Raw genomic sequence first — 18,605 nt, forward strand, 5'->3', positions numbered from 1 at the left:
CCCAGAGGGGCCACACCCTCCGTTTATACAAACTTGAGTCTCCTTTGTCCAAAGATGCTCTAGGACAAATTGGGTCAAAATCCTTCTATTGGTTGAGAAGAAGAAGATTTTTAAAGATTTACCTATTTTCCCCCTTTTTGGCCCCGCCCCTCTGCCCCCAGAGGGACCATACCCTCCTTTTAACCAAAACTGAGAACCCTTTGGCTAATGATACTCCAGACCAAATTTGGTCAAAATCCCTTCATCGGTACAAAAGGAGAAGGATCTTTGATGTTTTCCTCTATTTCCCCTAATGGGCCTCACCCATCTGCCCCTAGAAGGGGGCCCACACACCTCAGTTTATACAAAATTGATTCTTTTGTCCCAAATCATGCTTCAGACTGCATTTGCTTTAAATCCCTTCACTTGTATAGCAGGAGAAAAAAAACCCTCTATTTCCCCTATTGGGCCCCGCCCCTCCGCCCCCAGAGGGGCCACACCCTCCGTTTATACAAACTTGAGTCTCCTTTGTCCAGAGATGCTCTAGGACAAATTGGGTCAAAATCCTTCTATTGGTTGAGAAGAAGAAGATTTTTAAAGATTTACCTATTTTCCCCCTATTTGGCCCCGCCCCTCTGCCCCCAGGGGGACCATACCTTCCTTTTAACCAAAACTGAGAACCCTTTGGCCAATGATGCTCCAGACCAAATTTGGTCAAAATCCTTTGAGCCGTTCAGGACCTTTGAGTCCTTTGAGCCGTTCAGGACTAGTAGCGTTTTAAAGGAAAAAGTTGACGGACGCCGGACGCCGGACGCCGGACGCCGGACGCTGCGGCATGGGAGCCAGGTGAGCTAAAAATGTTTCGGAGAATTTTTATTACAATTAACACGACAGCCAGACTTCTGGTAAAGATCCAGAAGGGTACAAATACATGTGTGAGAGGAAATACCATGTAAATGGACCTTTCTCTATGGCAAAGATCAGTTTATTTATCTTATTTATCATAAATTTAGCTTTCTACTCATTGAAGACTTTCACACAAACACAAGCACATAACCATCCATAGACAACTGTTGTTAGTACAGAAACTGTGATTTCTGGAGAGATGTAGAAGTGTGTGTACATCTATATAAATATATAATACAGAGCTCCAATGCTGTCTTTGGTGAAGTTGAAATAATAAAGTTTAGTAAATTGATATAGTTGGTGCGAGGCTTTATAGTACACCTCAACTTGTTAGTAGATCATGCTTGTTAACAGAAGTCATGTAATACTACAGTTTTCTCTTCTATAATTTCAGTTCATACAGAAACTAAGAGAAGACAACTCTTGATGACCTAATCCCTTCCACAAATATTAGAATCTATATGTATAACATTATGTTAATCATAAAACCGTCTAGAACTACACTCATATAGACATACATCCACTTCACATAAATAATAAGTCTATTCATATCCCGACATATTTAAATCCCTTCCCTTACAGTCAGCGTGTCAAGGTAAGGGCCAAAATGTTACAGCACATACTGCTCCATTTCCTCATCAGTTCAAAATGTTATCCAAGTTATCTATTTCTCTTTCAATTTCAACGATTCCAAATGTAGGTTGTTAAAAATTATCTTTACAAATGTCAGCATAACACATCTTTCTAAAACTTAATTATGGACCGAGAAGCATAAAGATCTTCTATGCTAATTTTTTAAGGCAAAAGCTATTTGAATGAAAAAAAAGTTCATTTTTATAAAGTTAATATATATATTGATAATGGGAAAAAAATAACTACGTAAATAATAACTGTGAATAAACCTCTGTCACACAAAATGGAAGCTGTTATCAGGCCCTGATTTCTAAAATATATATTGTCATTACACTTTCATCGATGAAATTTCATAAATGTTTAACAAAAATAACTAACAAGTGAAACATGTTCGTAGAACTAGAGAAATAAGTAATTAATTAGTTTCCATTTTATAAAGGTCTTGACAAACCTCAAGAAATCAAAATAATTTTAAAATGAAAATAATAAATTACATGTCAAATTTGAAATTAATTCAATTACAAAAAAAATCCATTGTATGTATGGTAAAATGATCTTAAAGAAACATTAAATCTGAACTTTGTTTCAAGGAAATCAAGGCCTAATATGCATGTATAGCTATGACACATTGGCCAGACCCAATGACCACTGACTGCCCACCAACTGACCACTAGATAGGTTTGGTTTTATACAATGGACCTGCTCCAACACCTACTTGCTACTTCATCCCAAGTCAGACAATTCTGACCACCGGTCAGTTTGGAGCGACTTGTAGTGTTCTGGGGAGGAGGTACTGTAAAGGTTTGAAAATCACCATAGCGATGAGACTACATCAATCATGACTGACATACTGAAATAATCATGATTGTGGTACAAATTAATCACAGTGGTGATTGTTCATATGAATCAGGATCTTCATTGACACATATCAAACCGATCATGATTATAACCAGAACTCATAATAAAACCAAAACTCATGACAATAACCATTAGTACTAGTCATGATAATAACCAATAATCATGATAATAACCAGTCATCATGACAATAACCAGTAGCCATGACAATAACCAGTAGTCATGACAATAACCAGTAGTTATGATCATTAGCAGTGCTCGTATTATATTCCAGGATACCAACAAATACTTTGCAAAGATGTTGTGACTGCAAATGCCTATCTATTCAACAATCCTTCTCAAGATTAAGCTGGAGAGGGTTTTATCGCAAAGTTTTTTTTCCAATTTAGCAAATGGACCAAACAACAAGGAAAACAAAGAATTTATTAACAGATGATCAAGATAAACAGAAGTATAAGGTAGAAATGAAAACAGAAAAGGGTCTATAACAGACCACAAAAAAGGCTGAATTTAGATCAACACATCTTTAGGACAGGAAGAAGAAAACGGTGCAACCAAATATGGTAAGTGAATAAACTGAATAAAAAACATAAGAAAGTCTATATGTATAACAACCAGGTTGAGATACCAACTGGATGGGTTAGTCATGGTACAAGAATGTAACTACCGCCTTCCCTATATCATTCACGAATCAACGTTTTGACTAATGCAAATATAAACCTTACCAAACTTCACAAATCATGTCTTGTTCTTGCAGCTATTCTAGCCTAATAGTGAATTTTGATTTTTTACGTGCTTGAAATAACCATATTGATATCTGTGGATTATCAGATTTTACAAACAATAACCATATTGATATCTGTGGATTATCAGATTTTGCACAATGCTAATATGGTAGCATCAAAATAACTGTTAGACATGCAACATCATTTATCCCACTTTTCTTTAACATGAAGGACTAAAACAGCTGCATGTATCAAAACAAAAACTGTACTGAATGATTACAAGGTCATTTTGAATCATCAAAACATAGATTCACGCCAAATACAGAAGAGACAGTAGAAGATTAATTTCATTTTTAAGGTGTGATAACATATATGTTGTACTCCTATAAAAAGCAGGCTGGGCGGCTGTTGCTGTAGCAACAGGTGTTACATAAGGCAATGGCAGGTGAGAGGTTATGCGAATGCTATGTTTCCATGACGATCTTACGGTTGGGCAGGTCGGTTTGACCCTGTACAGGGCAGGGCTAGTGTTGCCTATTGTAGCGGGTACCCTAGAGGGAACACAAGTAACATGTTGCCTTGACGACAAAAATAAAGCTTGACATTTTACAATCATTACACAGTTAATCACAGCATAGGTCCCTTGTTACATCATCAAACAAGCGACGGCCATTTTCAATGAAAAACTAGAAAAGCAAAGAAAGTCAAAATTTGCAAACTAGTAACTTATTTTTTAATAAGCAGTAGTCAAAAATGAAACATTGCAAAACATTAACAATACGATATTCTATAAAACACAAATAATTATGCAGTTTTTCAAAAAAATGTTTGTTGTAACTAGAACATCATTGGTATATGCTGAACATAATCACTCTGAAAAAGAATTCATGTACTAGAATGTTTGGATCTAATGTTTTAGGTTTTTAAGGGTACAGCTAAGAAGGTCCCAATTCTAGGTTAATACTATCCATTTACAATGCACACAGAAAATCATATTGAGAATTTCACCATTTCACCCCATTTAGTCCACAATGGACTGACCTGAACAAAAGGTCAGACTGAACCATTGTGCTGGTAGAGGGGTGAGAGGGTGTACATTCTCCTAATTGTAAAAGCACTGGACCTTCCTTGCATTATGTAGTTCCTCTGTTTACAAATAATACTTCTACAGCAATAATTAATGCAGAAATGCCCAAAGATAGATATACCATGATAAAACACATGTGAACTATAACCCTGAATTCCCTATAAACTCCATTTTTGCTTTCATATAATCTACAGAATCTGATTATAAACTGAAAATTCTATTCTGAAAATCCCACCGATGTTTCAACAGCAGGCAAACTGTAATTTAGCACAATTTTATTAATTAGCACAGAAATGTTTTTCCAAAGTCGATAATGTTGCTGCTGCAAATCAAATTATAGCATCGCATAATTAAGACTTATGCGCTCAAAAGCCAGTGCAATAAAAATGCCTATATAAAATTTCAGCTTAAACAAGTATATTCAAAGAATTTGTTAATCAGAATTTGTTTAATGGCACAAATTAATTTTGCTTGAGGTTTATCGCAGGAGCAATGCTTACAGCTCGGAGGAGTACAACAAGGTTGTGTTTTCATAATGAAGATTCTTATGACAATATACGACCTATGTATTAAAAGGTATCTATCATATAAATTTTCCTATTGACACCCACTTCCATTTAAACGGACATCAAAATAGAAAAATAAATTATGCTCAGGACTTGTATGAAAAATTCTACGAAATTCACTCATCACAGAAAAAGACTTACTTCTTCTGACATTTTAAAACCAAGCTTTTTGATAAAATGAACTTAATCTAATTTTACAGCAATGATGCATTGTTCATTTCGATAAAACACCTCCACATCAACACTTTGTTATTTTGAAACGACTTTATATTCCATACCTAGTGTGTAAGTCTTTTTTAAATATCTTATCAGCTGATATAGGTTTTACAAAATTATCTAGTCTTAAGGCTCGATTTCAGGAGTGCTATGTTTCCAGAATGCTGGTTTGCAATGATAAAGACAGATTTTAGGAGAAAGCTAGTTTTTGACAGAGAACAGAAGAAGTACATGCTTACGGGTCCAGGTGCCATTACTGTTGAGTTGTTACGATCAGGTCATGTGACCTGAGGGGCAGTGACCGTTAGGGAACTCAGACATGTTACGTGTGAAATTTCGGGTCCTGACCTACAGTCTAGAGGTCAAAGTTGAGGTGCAGACTTACCCGGTCGGCTCCGAAGTTTGAGGGGGGGGTATATTCCTTCATTATTGTGTAGGGGGCATATCCCTGATCACCGAGGTAATTTCTAACCTTCCACCAATTACGACTGCTGTCTATTACCTGTAACCAATAACAGGTGTTTGTTTAGCCTAAAAACAATCTAACACAAGTACATTAATTGTATTATATAACATTTTTTTGTGTAATAATTTGAGGTTCTTATATACCACTTTATCACAACCTAGTTCATAGGGCGTCTCAAAGTGGTTCACAAATTTTTATCCGTGGTTATAGGGCCTTTGTAACCAGCCAATACCTTTCTCAACTCTCTGGGGAGCATACAGCCGGAGCTGCCATTTCGATGCTAACAGCTAGCATTCAACAATTCTAGCACTAACCAACCACATACTCATTTACAGCTGAGTAGACTGGAACAAGCAGAGTAAAGTATCTTGCTCAAAGATACAACACAGTGCCGTGCCATGCCGTGATTCGAACACGCAACCTTCGGTCATGAGCACGACGTCCTACCACTAGACTATCGTGCCTCCATTACTGCATATCTCGGATAATGCTTAGGCAGAATTATACTCTTATTGAAATTTCAGGTGACATGCGTACACCCAAAATCACCAGACATATTGGAACCTCGTTATTTCAAACTTACTCATTATGGAGAAAGATACTGTTTAAGATTTGTTATATACATATTCTTTGTATATCAATATATGAAGGTGCTATCTTACCGAGTTACCATGCAAATAGGTTCTTCTGCATATAATGTAAAATTCATTATTTCTTGACCTTATCTAACAACAACAAAAGCTTCATTATCATGCAATAAGTCTTGGGTGCTAACACATTATCTGCAATAAGGGAGGTGGGTTTATTACAGGATAATGAAATAGCATTTATTAAATTGGCATTTACGCTACGGAAATAGTCATGGGTGGGCTTATACGCAGGCATGGGCTTATTACAGGATACGTATGGTACTATCAGTGTAGTGAGACTCTGGTGCTTTACCTCTACAATGTCTCCTTTCTGCACGGTTATTTCCTTCTCGTTTCGGCCTTCTCGCTCATGTACAATTTCGTACATTCTGGAAAGCAAATGATTAAAATTTCGTCAGTAAGAAAAAGTGGTATCTGTCACAGAACACCTGTACATCTGTTTGTTCACCTACTTTTGTTTCAAACTAATATATATAACTAGACTTATAACTAATGCTGAAACAATACACATACTTCAAAATACAATACATATATCACGTTACCATGCTAACAAAATGATACTTATCGTAATACACAAAGCTGCTTTAAAAGTCAACTTCATAGCAACTGATCAAAGGGTCTTACAGAATTTCGCCATGGTGTTAAATATTAAATACTGTCAAAAATTCCTTTCAAAAGATTTTAAGAAATTGGTGTTTTACTGCATATTGGAAGACACCTTTGTTAAAGGATTTCCAAACAAGTAATGTGGTGGGTTTTTTTTACAGTTTAATAAGAAATTGATTGACAATTTCAGTATTATTAGTGTATTGCGATACAGGTTGGGAATTCATTATGATACACAAGAAAGTTATCACTATATGATATGATACAATGAATTGCTTCAGCCCTATTTATAACCTGCCACGCATTCTTTTATTGCGATCCAAAAGACTGGACCGGTTGGACCAGAGATGTTCGTTAATGAAATGAGGTCGGACCTAGTAATCTGATGCTGCTTTAAGGCGAGCCTTGACAAAGACTTGCAAGGCATGCATAAATGTTTGTAGGTCCGCCAGGATTTATACCCGAAAATGTTTCATTTAAAAACAGACAAACCGGTTGAACCAGACATTGCTAGATGTGTTAACCACACTTTGACCTTGGTCTCTATATACCTCGAATAGCAAACATTTTCAAGGTCAGGTTCCTAGATGATTTAAGTGCAGTTTGTGTAGATTATACTACAACTTCATTTTGGCTCAATTTTGACCTTGGCTCCTGCGTAATTGACCTACATTTTGTTTTGACTCTGAAGATCCTTAGTGAACTGTAGATTTTCCTCTTGTCTGTTCTTTGGTTTAGCTGGGGTCGGACTGGGTCGCGATGATTGATGAATTCCTTTATTTCTGTGAACAACAATTAAACAACATAAGTATTGAAATTTAGAGCAAATTAATAGCATCACAGTCAAACTGCTACTGTTGCCTTAAAACAATGTAAAACATCTTCAAAAGAATTATGAGAAATGCAGAAAATTTATTATTAAGCGAATCAATTTAAGCCAACTTCATAATCAGTATCGAATAGCAAAAGTTTTAAATTGCGAAGAAATTGAAGTGTGTATGTCAAAATTCTGCATGAATTATTTCATATTTGCAAAAAAACTTCAAAATCAAAACTGTTACTAGCGGCTTCAATTAACATTTAAGCAGAAAATTGATTGGAGAATTTCACAAATTTGTCAAATATGTTTTGATTTTCATAAAGAGACAGTTTCTGCAGCATAAAAACCAGTTTCCTTTTAATCCATCATTTCACATATTTTCCCTTTGAAAATACCGCATTTTACCTAATAAAGGTGCATGCCCTAATAAGGGTGCCCCAGCCCTTTTTCTTAAAAATATACGGTATTTGTGACATATTTCTACTAAAACCTGTTGTTTCTTCAGTTTCAAATTGCAGAAGGTGTTTCTTCAGTGTAAGAGTTGTTTTTATTAGTGTTATGTATTTCAATAACAAAATGTTCTTTTACTGGTGTAAATATTAGGAATGGACCTCAAATATGTAATTTTGTAAGTCAGCCAGTTTAGCACATAGATCAAAGAAACAGTGCAGCCTCTTATCCTCCCAAACTCTTAGTAATCCGTAAACCTTGCCATCTTCCTTAAAACAAAATTTCATTCCAAATATTTTTGAAACAATATTTCTCAAATACTCCAGGGTTTATACTCATTTATGTTCTCTGTACCCCTGGAATGTGTCAGAACAAAAGTGAGGATTCAGTATACTCCAGAAAACTAGGTTGATCCTTTGATTGTACACAAAAAGAATCTTGTGGACGCGTAACTGTAAAATTGACTGGCTTTGAAGTCGGGTATCATTCTTCTGTAATCCTCAAAGGACAGGTACCAGTGTAGCGATTGGACAGGGCTTTCATACCCGGGACCAATCAATTTGCTATCTGTGTGCCTTTAATTTTACTATGACATATTCCAGGGGTTCAGAGAGTTTAAGTGAGCATAACCTCTGGTGTATAGAGGGGTCGCACCAATACAAAGATCTCATGCACTGTAAATGTTAAAGTGTTGATAATATGTAGAATTAAAATGCAAATAAAAAACCAAGTTAAAAGTTTGTAGTAGATGAATTCTGTTTAGATGTTGTGTTAAAAACTTCAATTAGTTTCTTTAATAGGTTACCCATTGTTAGATTATTTTGTAACACTGCAAAACACGCCACCAACTGAGTAGAGGATGAGGATATGTAGAGCAATATATTGTATAGGACACAGAAATATGAGATTGGACCTAGTGGTGGAAACCTCACACAAGCTTAAATCTCGAAAAAGTTATATTTTCAGCTTTAAAAAACACCTATAAGATGATTTAGCAATCAAAATCATCATTGCATATACCAGTATATATCAAATAGGACAGAATTTAAAACTATTTTTTTTCAAATTTGTAAATTTTTAGTCCAAAACAGTAATGATTTCAACATCCTTTTTAAAGATTTATCAAACTTGCAAAGATTTCTACACATGGGCCGTGAAAAAAGTCACCAGCAGGAAGACCATATAATTATGCAATACAAATAACAAAGATATAGAATACGTTAGGCATTCAACATATAGTAACATTTGATATTCATTGTACATGTAATCGAGACAAGCAAAACCCTTCAATGAAATGAGACAGGTGTGCTATAGAGAGAAAACATGCTGCTGTCTAAAATGACATTTCTAGTCAAATTAATATATTGTCACATATCATCAGTAACGTTATTAGGCCTATTTTGACACAAAAAATCAAAAAACATATTTAACACAACTGTTCCATATTGAAGGGTTTTAACTTTCAACAGATGTTTATACCTGAATGTTTATCTATTTAGAAGAATTGACCAGTTAGAAGTTAATACATTGTATCTTTTTTTCAGAGATAAATGTTTTTTTCTGTCGTAGAGAAGTGTTGATGCCAGTCTATGTAAGTACATCATCTGTGACAACATTCACAAAAATAAACAAGACCTTTGCCTGTCCCTCCAAAATAACCAGTTTGTTCCCTTGAAGATTTTGAGGGGACAAGTCACTTAGAAAACATGCAGTCCCTCACTCAGCAAACTTACTGCACTGAAATCACAGTGATTGGATGAAATTCTGAAACATTCTGACCAATCACATTGCTTAATACTACATTTTGTATGTTTTGTGCAAGTTTGATGAATGCGGAACATCAGAGAGGCAATGTACACACATTTTATTCTAAAATTTCAAGGCCTTTGTCAGTGATAAAAACTATTATTGAAATGAATTCCATGAATAGGACTTGGTGTCTTATACAATACATTTTTCTTTTTCTATTCCAGAGGTCAGATGTGAACAATGTCAGTAGATATTTTAACACTATCGATTTTTAAAATTGACTTATCCGAAATTGAGTAATGCATAAAATGTGTGCGACTGCAGAATAAACGATAAATTATTTTACACACAACTCCTCTCAACATTAATGCTGGACCGTCAAATTTAGCATGCCTTATCTAAACAGTATAAACTTGTAAAATGTCTTTAATCGTCAAGGTTTCTTCTGGTAAAATGCCAAAAGTTTGTTCATTGATAAAACTTCTCAAAGCAATTTTCAGTCGCTTACAGCTGAACACTGATCTATTTATTTAACATGCAACATATAAGATATTCAATTTTTATGCTGATAAGTTCTTTGTTTCCTTATTCAACTATAAATGGATTTCATTAACTAAATCTCTTCAATATAACAAAATCATAACACACAATTACAGAGATACTCTTTTACTGTGATTACTCAAGGATTTTCTCAAACTTGTAAATTTATATCTAAAGGATCTCTACCTCTGTTATTTACAGATATGAAAATCAATCCTATTTTTCCAATAATCCAGCTGACACAAAATTAGACAGGTCCAGAAGTAAAGTTGAGGAGGTTCGTAACATTGTACTAATGTCCTTGCACTTAGAAGATCGTATAGGCTACAATAGTGTTCCCTAAAGCTCTAGGAAGAACTTTTAGTCTATTTAGAGAACAATAAAACAATATTCACTGGATCTGTGTTTCTGTAAACTTTTCATGAAGAAATCTCACATGAATTTCATGTCAAAATCATTAAATTGAAATTCATTTTGAAAAATTCAAATTTGGAAGTATTTAGGATTTTCAATACATTAACTTTAACTCATTCACCCCTGAAGTTTCATAATGAACTATTCCAATCTTTGAATCGGAAGAGTTCAAATGTGTTTTCAGGGGTGGATGGGTTAACATTCTCTTTCCAGTCGCTAAATTCTCCATGAAACTAATACTGAATATATTAATGCAAATTTTACAATATTTATTTGAGTTTTGTTTTCAAGATGTTTCTTAGCAGAGGAGGTTTCTGAGAATAATTAAACATGTAAGACTCTGTTTAGATACAAAAAAATCATTTGCATACAAGTGTAGCTGACAATCTGAGTGCTAGTCACTAGTGTGAGAAGTAAAGACGTGCCCCACACCTATCAATGTGTTTCTCTACATATTCCTGGTACTGTGCTACGTTAGTGTTGGGGATGGCCCCTGGGGGAGGCTGTGTTGATGGCTTTGTTGACCTTGCATACATATCCTCGCTCTCGTCCGGTCGCTCCACCGGTCGGAAACTCCGCCCATCTGGCCGGGGGTATGGCATCATTAAATCATCAACCTGAAATATACACGATCTCTGATGACTCAAGTCAAATTTGTTATTCTATACCACTTAAAAGCTGACAATAGATTATGTACCTCCGATCAACCAGTGTTTAGTTTTCCTTATATCAAACAGGTATTCATAATCCCTTTGACAATTTTCTTTTGTGTATCTAAATTAGCAAGTACATGGGGCTGCAGGATTCAGGTAAGACTAATAAGAGATTCCAGTATTGCTCCAATAGGCATTTAACAATTTGGGACTGAAAATACGGGAGTGGGAGATCCAGCGTCCGTGCCAAGAGTTCAGTGGAGTTCTGTGATGCCCAGCAGATGGATTTCACAAGGAATACAAGAGGCCAGCCATAGTAGTAGATAAAACATGACAACGTCGTGCTGGGTTGAACGGCTTTAATCAATTAATGTCGCCATCAAAACATTCTGATGATGACACATCTAATGTGTTGAAACTAGTCAACTATTCTTGATTAAACCCAGCACGACGTTGTCATGGTAATCTTTACCTAATTTGGGACTGAGTTTAGATGAATGCTTCAAACAAATGAATAAATACTATTTTTATGTAATATCTACGAAACATTTGTTTGATTCAGTTCTTGTATCATCGGTACATGACTACCAACATTCATTTAATCTGTGTATAAAGGGGTATCAAATTATACGGCCGCAATCATTCCCTTTTTTACATTTCTTCAACATTTTAACCTTTCAGCATCAGTTCGAGGTATTCTCTGTTATGAGCGTCTAATTTTGTTGCTTTGCTGTTGTTTTGCCCTAAATGACCAAAACTGTTGATGGATCGTGAAACAATCAAAAAAAGAAAAAGAAAAACCGAGCTTAGAAAATCCAGTATTCCTTAATTTGTGATATCATCTGACCCTAAAACTCAGCAGAAACCCAACAGCATATCCCACCTTAGAATACAGGATTCATTGACTCAAATGCATATCAATAGGTTATACAGGAAATGCACTTAAAATAATTCACCCCTGAAGACACATTTGAACTTTTCCGATTCAAAAATTGGACTAGTTCATTATGAAATTTCAGGGGTGAATGAGTTAACTTACCTCAGGTGCCTGGTAAGCCCTGTTCCTCCGTTCAATCTGATGTCCCATATTGTTGACCGCAGCCTCCATCATCATCCGATTGTGGTCCGAGGTTACCTGTGGGGCAGGTGTCCAGCCGTTGAAGAATCGGGGGTTGTACTGTTCTACTGGTCCGCTAAACTCATCCCTAAGGTCATAATCAAATGTGCAATTCTACGTTAAACAGACATCATATTATACTCAATCCCTGAGACACCTGTGGTACCAAACACATGTGTCAAAATAGGTCAATGGGTCAAAGTTGAACTTAAAATAATGAATCAGAAATAAATTTTAACTAACTCACGAAGGGCATCTATATAGCCATGAATAATCTTTTACCTAAATCACAAATGGTCGATTGTCAACCTTTTCAATGTCCAGAGGTGGAAAACAAACCAACATTCCAGTATTTTAAACATATACCAGACAATGTACGTAATTGGGGCAAAAAAAACACCCAACTGGGCAAGGGCAGATAACTCACCTGTTTGTTGTCCAGTGATGGCCAAGGGCCTGCCATAATTCCAGTTCTTTTGAGGTCAGACAATTCAGAAGGAGTTGTTTCGACTCTGGAGCGAGGAGAGGGAAGCGGGCATGATTTGCTAGATCAGCCCCGCCATGTATCGGGTCACGACTTGCCTCAAAGATCAGACTGAGGGGTGTGAACAAGAAGTGGACCAGCTCCGGTGCATTAGGGTCGTGGATATGTGCCTTCAATTTGGCCTGTCATAACATCAATAAGTGAGTTATACCACTGGTTATACAATATCATATATCAAGAGAAAGTTGAGTTATGTCCCCTGGTTAACCAAGTTACTGTAAACAGTAAATAGGCATGAAAACATATAATTCAGAGCTCTCAATCAATAACTTACCAACAGATTGAAAGCATATTTGAATTTCTGGAAAATGTCAACAAAGTCCTCCGCTGGAGGGGGTCTGGCTTTCATATTCAGTAATCCCTCTAAAACAAGAACGTAAAATTAAGTAAGCTCTGTATGAAGCATTTTCAGATAAGATTTCTTCAGACAGCTGATCAGTGTTTGATGACAGCTGATCCAAATCATTTGTTAGGCATTGTTCACTTTCAAAAACATTGATCAATTTTACATGAATACAGAACCTGCCAATTATCTCAGCAAAAAAACTTGATTCGTACCTCCTCCACGTGTTTTGTGTCTTCTGGCATTACGTTCTCTCTTGCGTCTTTCCAGTTCTTTGTACGACTCAGCTGCTGCTTGGAGTCTTGAGACGAATCTCTCAATGTCATCAAAACAGCAATTCAGTAATTGCTACCAAAACAAAACCAAGACAACCAAATGACGAAACTGTAGTTGTGAGGAAGAAACTGCTACTGGTTCATGCAACTTTAAGAATGATTTTAATTTAGGTATTTTTTCACAAATTGACAGCAATTGAAAGATGAACGACTTATATTAACTAAAATTCAGGATTGCTTTCCCCAACATTAGACAGATAATGAAAACAAACTCTCTTGATATCTTCAGATGCTGTAATTACCACATAAAAAGTCCATGCCTGGTAATAAGCCCACCCAGATATATTGCAGTTCAGTAGAAATGTCAACAAAAGCTATTTCATCGTCCAGTAAAAAGCACAACTCCCTATTTTAAAACAGTGAATATGTTTTGGCCCCCTTTGCTTACAGCAGGATAAGCACAGCAAGTACACAAGTGACCTTTGACGATGAATTGACCTTTGACGATGAACTGACCCAGCAAGTTATTAGCTGTAGATACAACATACCACATCTCGCTCCAGCACCTCATTCTGTCCGGAGTCGTCCATGTTTGGCAAGAAGGATGCACGTGGGTTCATCGACTGGCCCAGGCCTGGCCTCTGACTCACACCTGTAACAGGTAAATACAGGTAAACACAGTACAGATATATACATATGTTGTTGTCACACCTGTAACAGGTAAACATACGTAAATACAGGTTACCACAGTACAGATATACATATACAACAATGTATGCAACTACGATTAAATGATAAACATTTACACACAAATTAGGGCCACTGATTTTCCTGAAAAGAATGTGATTGTGTAAAACAGTATTTAATACAATACAAGATGTACAGAGCTTATGTATTGAGAGGTACACATTTTGATATATTTATCATTTGATAAATTCTGACGATAGAGCCAACACTGGGGCAGTATATCCCTTTGAAGATCTATACATGATTTTTATAAAGAAGGGAATGTGCTTGTGAAATGTTTGCTACTGCATTTAAAGTTTGAAGTTGTTGCTTCCCTTTCCAAGGGAGTTTCAATAAGTAACATTCAATAAGTAATGACATTGCACAAAAAGTAAACCTGTGTAATGGTAATCTGTTCTTGGAGCAAAAACTGAAAGTTTTACCACAAGCTTTATGTAGTACACATAAGAAAATTACAATAAATGACAATAACTGCATACCATACTCGACCAAATAATGCCCTGGGACAATTTGGGAAATTTACGGTAATTGCAGAACCATAAAAAAATTTGGGACACATTTTGCATTCTTAGTTATGCTAAGGAACATATGCTAAGGAACAATCAGGTTAGAAAAAAAGATAGGGTTGCTTATAATGGACGGGCATTTATTAGGTCATATGTGGTATGTCAATCACTAAGCAACTATATACCACACTACTAAAATGCATTGCGTTCCTAACTAGACACAGATTGACAAAACTAGACACAGATTGACAATGATGACTAAACTCATCAAACACAACTAATGCTAGTAAAATTATACAAATCTCAAAGATGAAATCAACATGAAAAAAAAAGTTTTATATGTGCAATAAGTGTCATCAATAAAGAAAATGAAGAATTTCGTACATTCGTAAAACTTTTATGTAAAGTTGGAAAAGCTAAATTTTATGATCATATTTAAATGTCATTATAACCATGACTAATGTTAAGGAAGTAAAGACAGCGGAAGCGCGATTGATTCGTCATGATCAATTCGATCTGGAGGATTTCAAATTAACAGAAACTATTCAAATGTATGAAAGATGAACTTCACATTCCTTTTTTTTTTTACCTTTTTTTTTTTTTTTGAAATTTTGTTATCTTGTTTAGTTCACATTTTAAATTATCTGTAACTGTCCTAACTCAATAATGTTACTAGACAAAAAACATTAAATCAAGGTCTAGTTAAAAATAGTACAACATGCAATAACAAAGTTTTATCTTATACACAAGCAATGTACGTATTAAACGTGTCACAAAATTTCAAGAACAACTGGTCCTTTGTCAAGCTATGACAACATGCAAACGAATTTCCAAGTTGTATCTGTACAAGATGAGCTTCACATGTATACATTTGTTATTTCCTTACATGGCCCATACCACTGGCTTTCAATACAAACATCATGGTGACCCAGACACAGAACAAAAACATCTATGTGATTACAAACATAAAGGTGATCCAGACACAAAACAAGCATCTACAGGATCACAAACATCAAGGTGATCCGGACACAGACAATTGATCATGAACAATAGTATTTCAGTCTGCTTCCTAAATATGCATGCACTGGTCACTAACAGACCTGGAGTTAAATCACATGTCTATTGTACATGCAATATTTAAACAGTTATGCCAAACACAGTTGTTTGACCTTTCAAAATTGATAATCAATACATGCACTCCTCTTCTGTAATTACAGCACTCGAGACATCCGTTAGACATGTATGTGACAGCCCTGTACCAGCTACAGACAACACAAGCAAATTGCATACCTCTTCCTTTGGTGTAATAAACAGCGCGACAATGATCCGATTCAACAAACAAGCTGAACATATTCATGAAGTAGCCTAATTACCTTTAGGCATACCAAGCCTGAAAATGCCTATGACATGCTGGACACACAAAATTGACACACCCACTACTGGACACACAGTTCCATCAAACATCCCAAAGACCTTGAACATCCGTTAATCATGCCTTTAACACTTTTAGTGGTCGATTCCACTGAGTACACTTGAACATGCCACACTCTACATGCCCCTTGAGACGACAATTTGTGGACTCACTGGAACTCGCATAGTTAGCCACAGTGCTACTCCCACCGTAATCGGGTAGGGTGGCATTGTGGAAATCTTGGTCAACCCAAGTCTTGGAAGAGGACTGATAGTTGTTGCCGACTTGTTGAGACTGAGGAGGGTCTAAAACAGGCATATCGTCATTAATCGCCAACTTATTTACGAAAACACATCATACACGATGCCTGTCAGCTGGCTTCAACATACACAACTCAAAATGAAAACATCATTGCACAGCATGCTCACAATTTTGAAATATTTACATCAATTATACTAACACCATTTGTGAAATAGGAGAAATAACTAGTAGAGAAAAAATTCATGTAAGAAAGATACAAACTATAAACAAAGGCACAAACTATAAACAAAGGAAACTTATATAAAGTGGTAAAAGATTTGTCCATATTGCAAATTGTCAAATTAAAGAATTATACTTCTAAGAATGAATTTAAGAATTTTATGATTCATCAGAATAATTTAATCGATGAATGAAAAATGACAGTATTGTTAAAGTCAGTTGTAATATGTAACATGCTGGATACGATATACCGATACCATCATACAGCAAACGTTAGGGTTGTACAAAATGGTTATACGACATAAGGGTAGGCTCTAGATACTGAGCGTTATCTTACCACAAGTACAGTTAACAACATCTACATACAATACATTGATAACGTGATTTTTTTTCCATTTAATCATTCATTTTTCAACAGCAAATTCTACCATTAGCAAATATGTGATAACATATATGAGAACAGATGTTGCTGTGCATTGCATTACACTTTACAGTATAAACTATTTTGCATATTTGATTCTAAAATTCCAGAAAAAAGGATAAGACGCTTAAAAATCAGGGAAGATAGGAAAGCTTTGAAAAATCACACAATATCGGAAACATTTGGCTTATATCAAAATATTAATTCCATCATTTCTACATGTTGTGTTTATACCTGAACTTGTATATGTTTAAAAGACAAAACACTGGATAGATGTATATAGTTTAAATATGCATCTTCTAAACTAAGAAGATCAAAACAAAATTATTACAAACTACAGACATACCACTAACCCGAGATCACGGTTATGAGTAAAGTTTGGATCATGCTCAGACACCCTTTAGGTTTTATCAAGAAGGCGAAGAACTCTTCACTAATGTTTATGTAAATATTGTTAATTGTCAGTAATCAATTAAAAAATAATATGTGAATTAGCACTACTGAATATTGATGTTGATAAAGGTAGGAAAATTCATTAGCACAAACGAATACCCAATGATTATCTTTGCTTATGAATATTCAATAAGACTCATGAATATTGATGGTCTTATATATATATATGAATATTCATGTATGATGCATATATGTGATACAGGACCCTGTATAATCCCACACATGCTATCTAGCTTGTTCACAGTGGTCATCACCACATTCAAACTGACCAGCCAATTAACAGCAGAGTGACCAAGGGTCAAGTATAGAAGGCAAAATTTTAATGGGGAAAAAAAAAATTCTTTCAACAGCTTAATTAAAATCTTTATGAAAACAATAAAACTTCCTTAAAATATTCAAACAAGACTATTGTCTTTTTTTGTCTTACAACAAAAATAAGTCTGAACTATTATTTTCAGCAGATTAACTTTGGGTGTCCCTGACAGAAAATATTATAGATAGTATATATGAAATTAGAAAAGCAATTTATAATAGTATACTACACAACTTCATTAAACAATTTACAGAAGTAATTTAAAAAAAAATCCCAAGCATTAATTCGACTCCATTGATCACATCTGTGCATGGCACCAGTTGAAAGGTGGTTTAGTGACCTTTGGCTGGAGCCCGTACCTATGTTACTCCCACGGGCAGAATACTGCTGACCGCCGCTAGAGTAGGACCTACCCGCGGGGGAATAGCTAAAGTAAGACTTGCCCATGTTTTTACCAATCCAACGACTCCCGCCTTGAAAAAATGTTATTAAGAGGTGAGTAACTCTAAGATAAAACTTCTACAAGAGTTAGATCAGGCTGTAAACATGAACCAAACTCTTCAGTCAACGGCACCAGAGGGTTAACTTAACTGATACATTTCGGTAATTATAAACAATGTATCAGATGTTACTTGAAAAATTCAAAATATTTTCTTTGGGGTGGTAAGTAGGTATTGTAT

At 35.5% G+C, this 18,605-nt stretch overlaps 1 protein-coding gene across 15 annotated transcripts in view; it reads right to left on the reverse strand.

The window, feature by feature from the left end:
• LOC110440256 (epidermal growth factor receptor kinase substrate 8-like) overlaps positions 1-18,605 on the reverse strand; it is an 83,769-nt gene that overhangs the window by 26,395 nt on the left and 38,769 nt on the right. For 13 of the 15 annotated variants that reach the window (XM_021483220.1, XM_021483219.1, XM_021483213.1 and 10 more), the window contains 10 exons: positions 16,432-16,563; positions 14,143-14,246; positions 13,535-13,667; positions 13,251-13,339; positions 12,860-13,098; positions 12,355-12,520; positions 11,095-11,279; positions 7,361-7,471; positions 6,376-6,451; positions 5,353-5,469 (listed from right to left, as the gene is read on the reverse strand). In XM_021483220.1, the coding sequence (XP_021338895.1) occupies positions 5,353-5,469; positions 6,376-6,451; positions 7,361-7,471; positions 11,095-11,279; positions 12,355-12,520; positions 12,860-13,098; positions 13,251-13,339; positions 13,535-13,667; positions 14,143-14,246; positions 16,432-16,563 (1,352 nt within the window). The remainder of the gene's footprint in view (positions 1-5,352; positions 5,470-6,375; positions 6,452-7,360; positions 7,472-11,094; positions 11,280-12,354; positions 12,521-12,859; positions 13,099-13,250; positions 13,340-13,534; positions 13,668-14,142; positions 14,247-16,431; positions 16,564-18,605) is intronic. The other 2 variants (XM_021483215.1, XM_021483218.1) reach the window with 2 other exon arrangements.

This window comes from Mizuhopecten yessoensis, unplaced genomic scaffold (genome assembly GCF_002113885.1).
Source record: "Mizuhopecten yessoensis strain PY_sf001 unplaced genomic scaffold, ASM211388v2 scaffold11177, whole genome shotgun sequence".
In the NCBI taxonomy this organism is placed as follows: domain Eukaryota; kingdom Metazoa; phylum Mollusca; class Bivalvia; order Pectinida; family Pectinidae; genus Mizuhopecten; species Mizuhopecten yessoensis.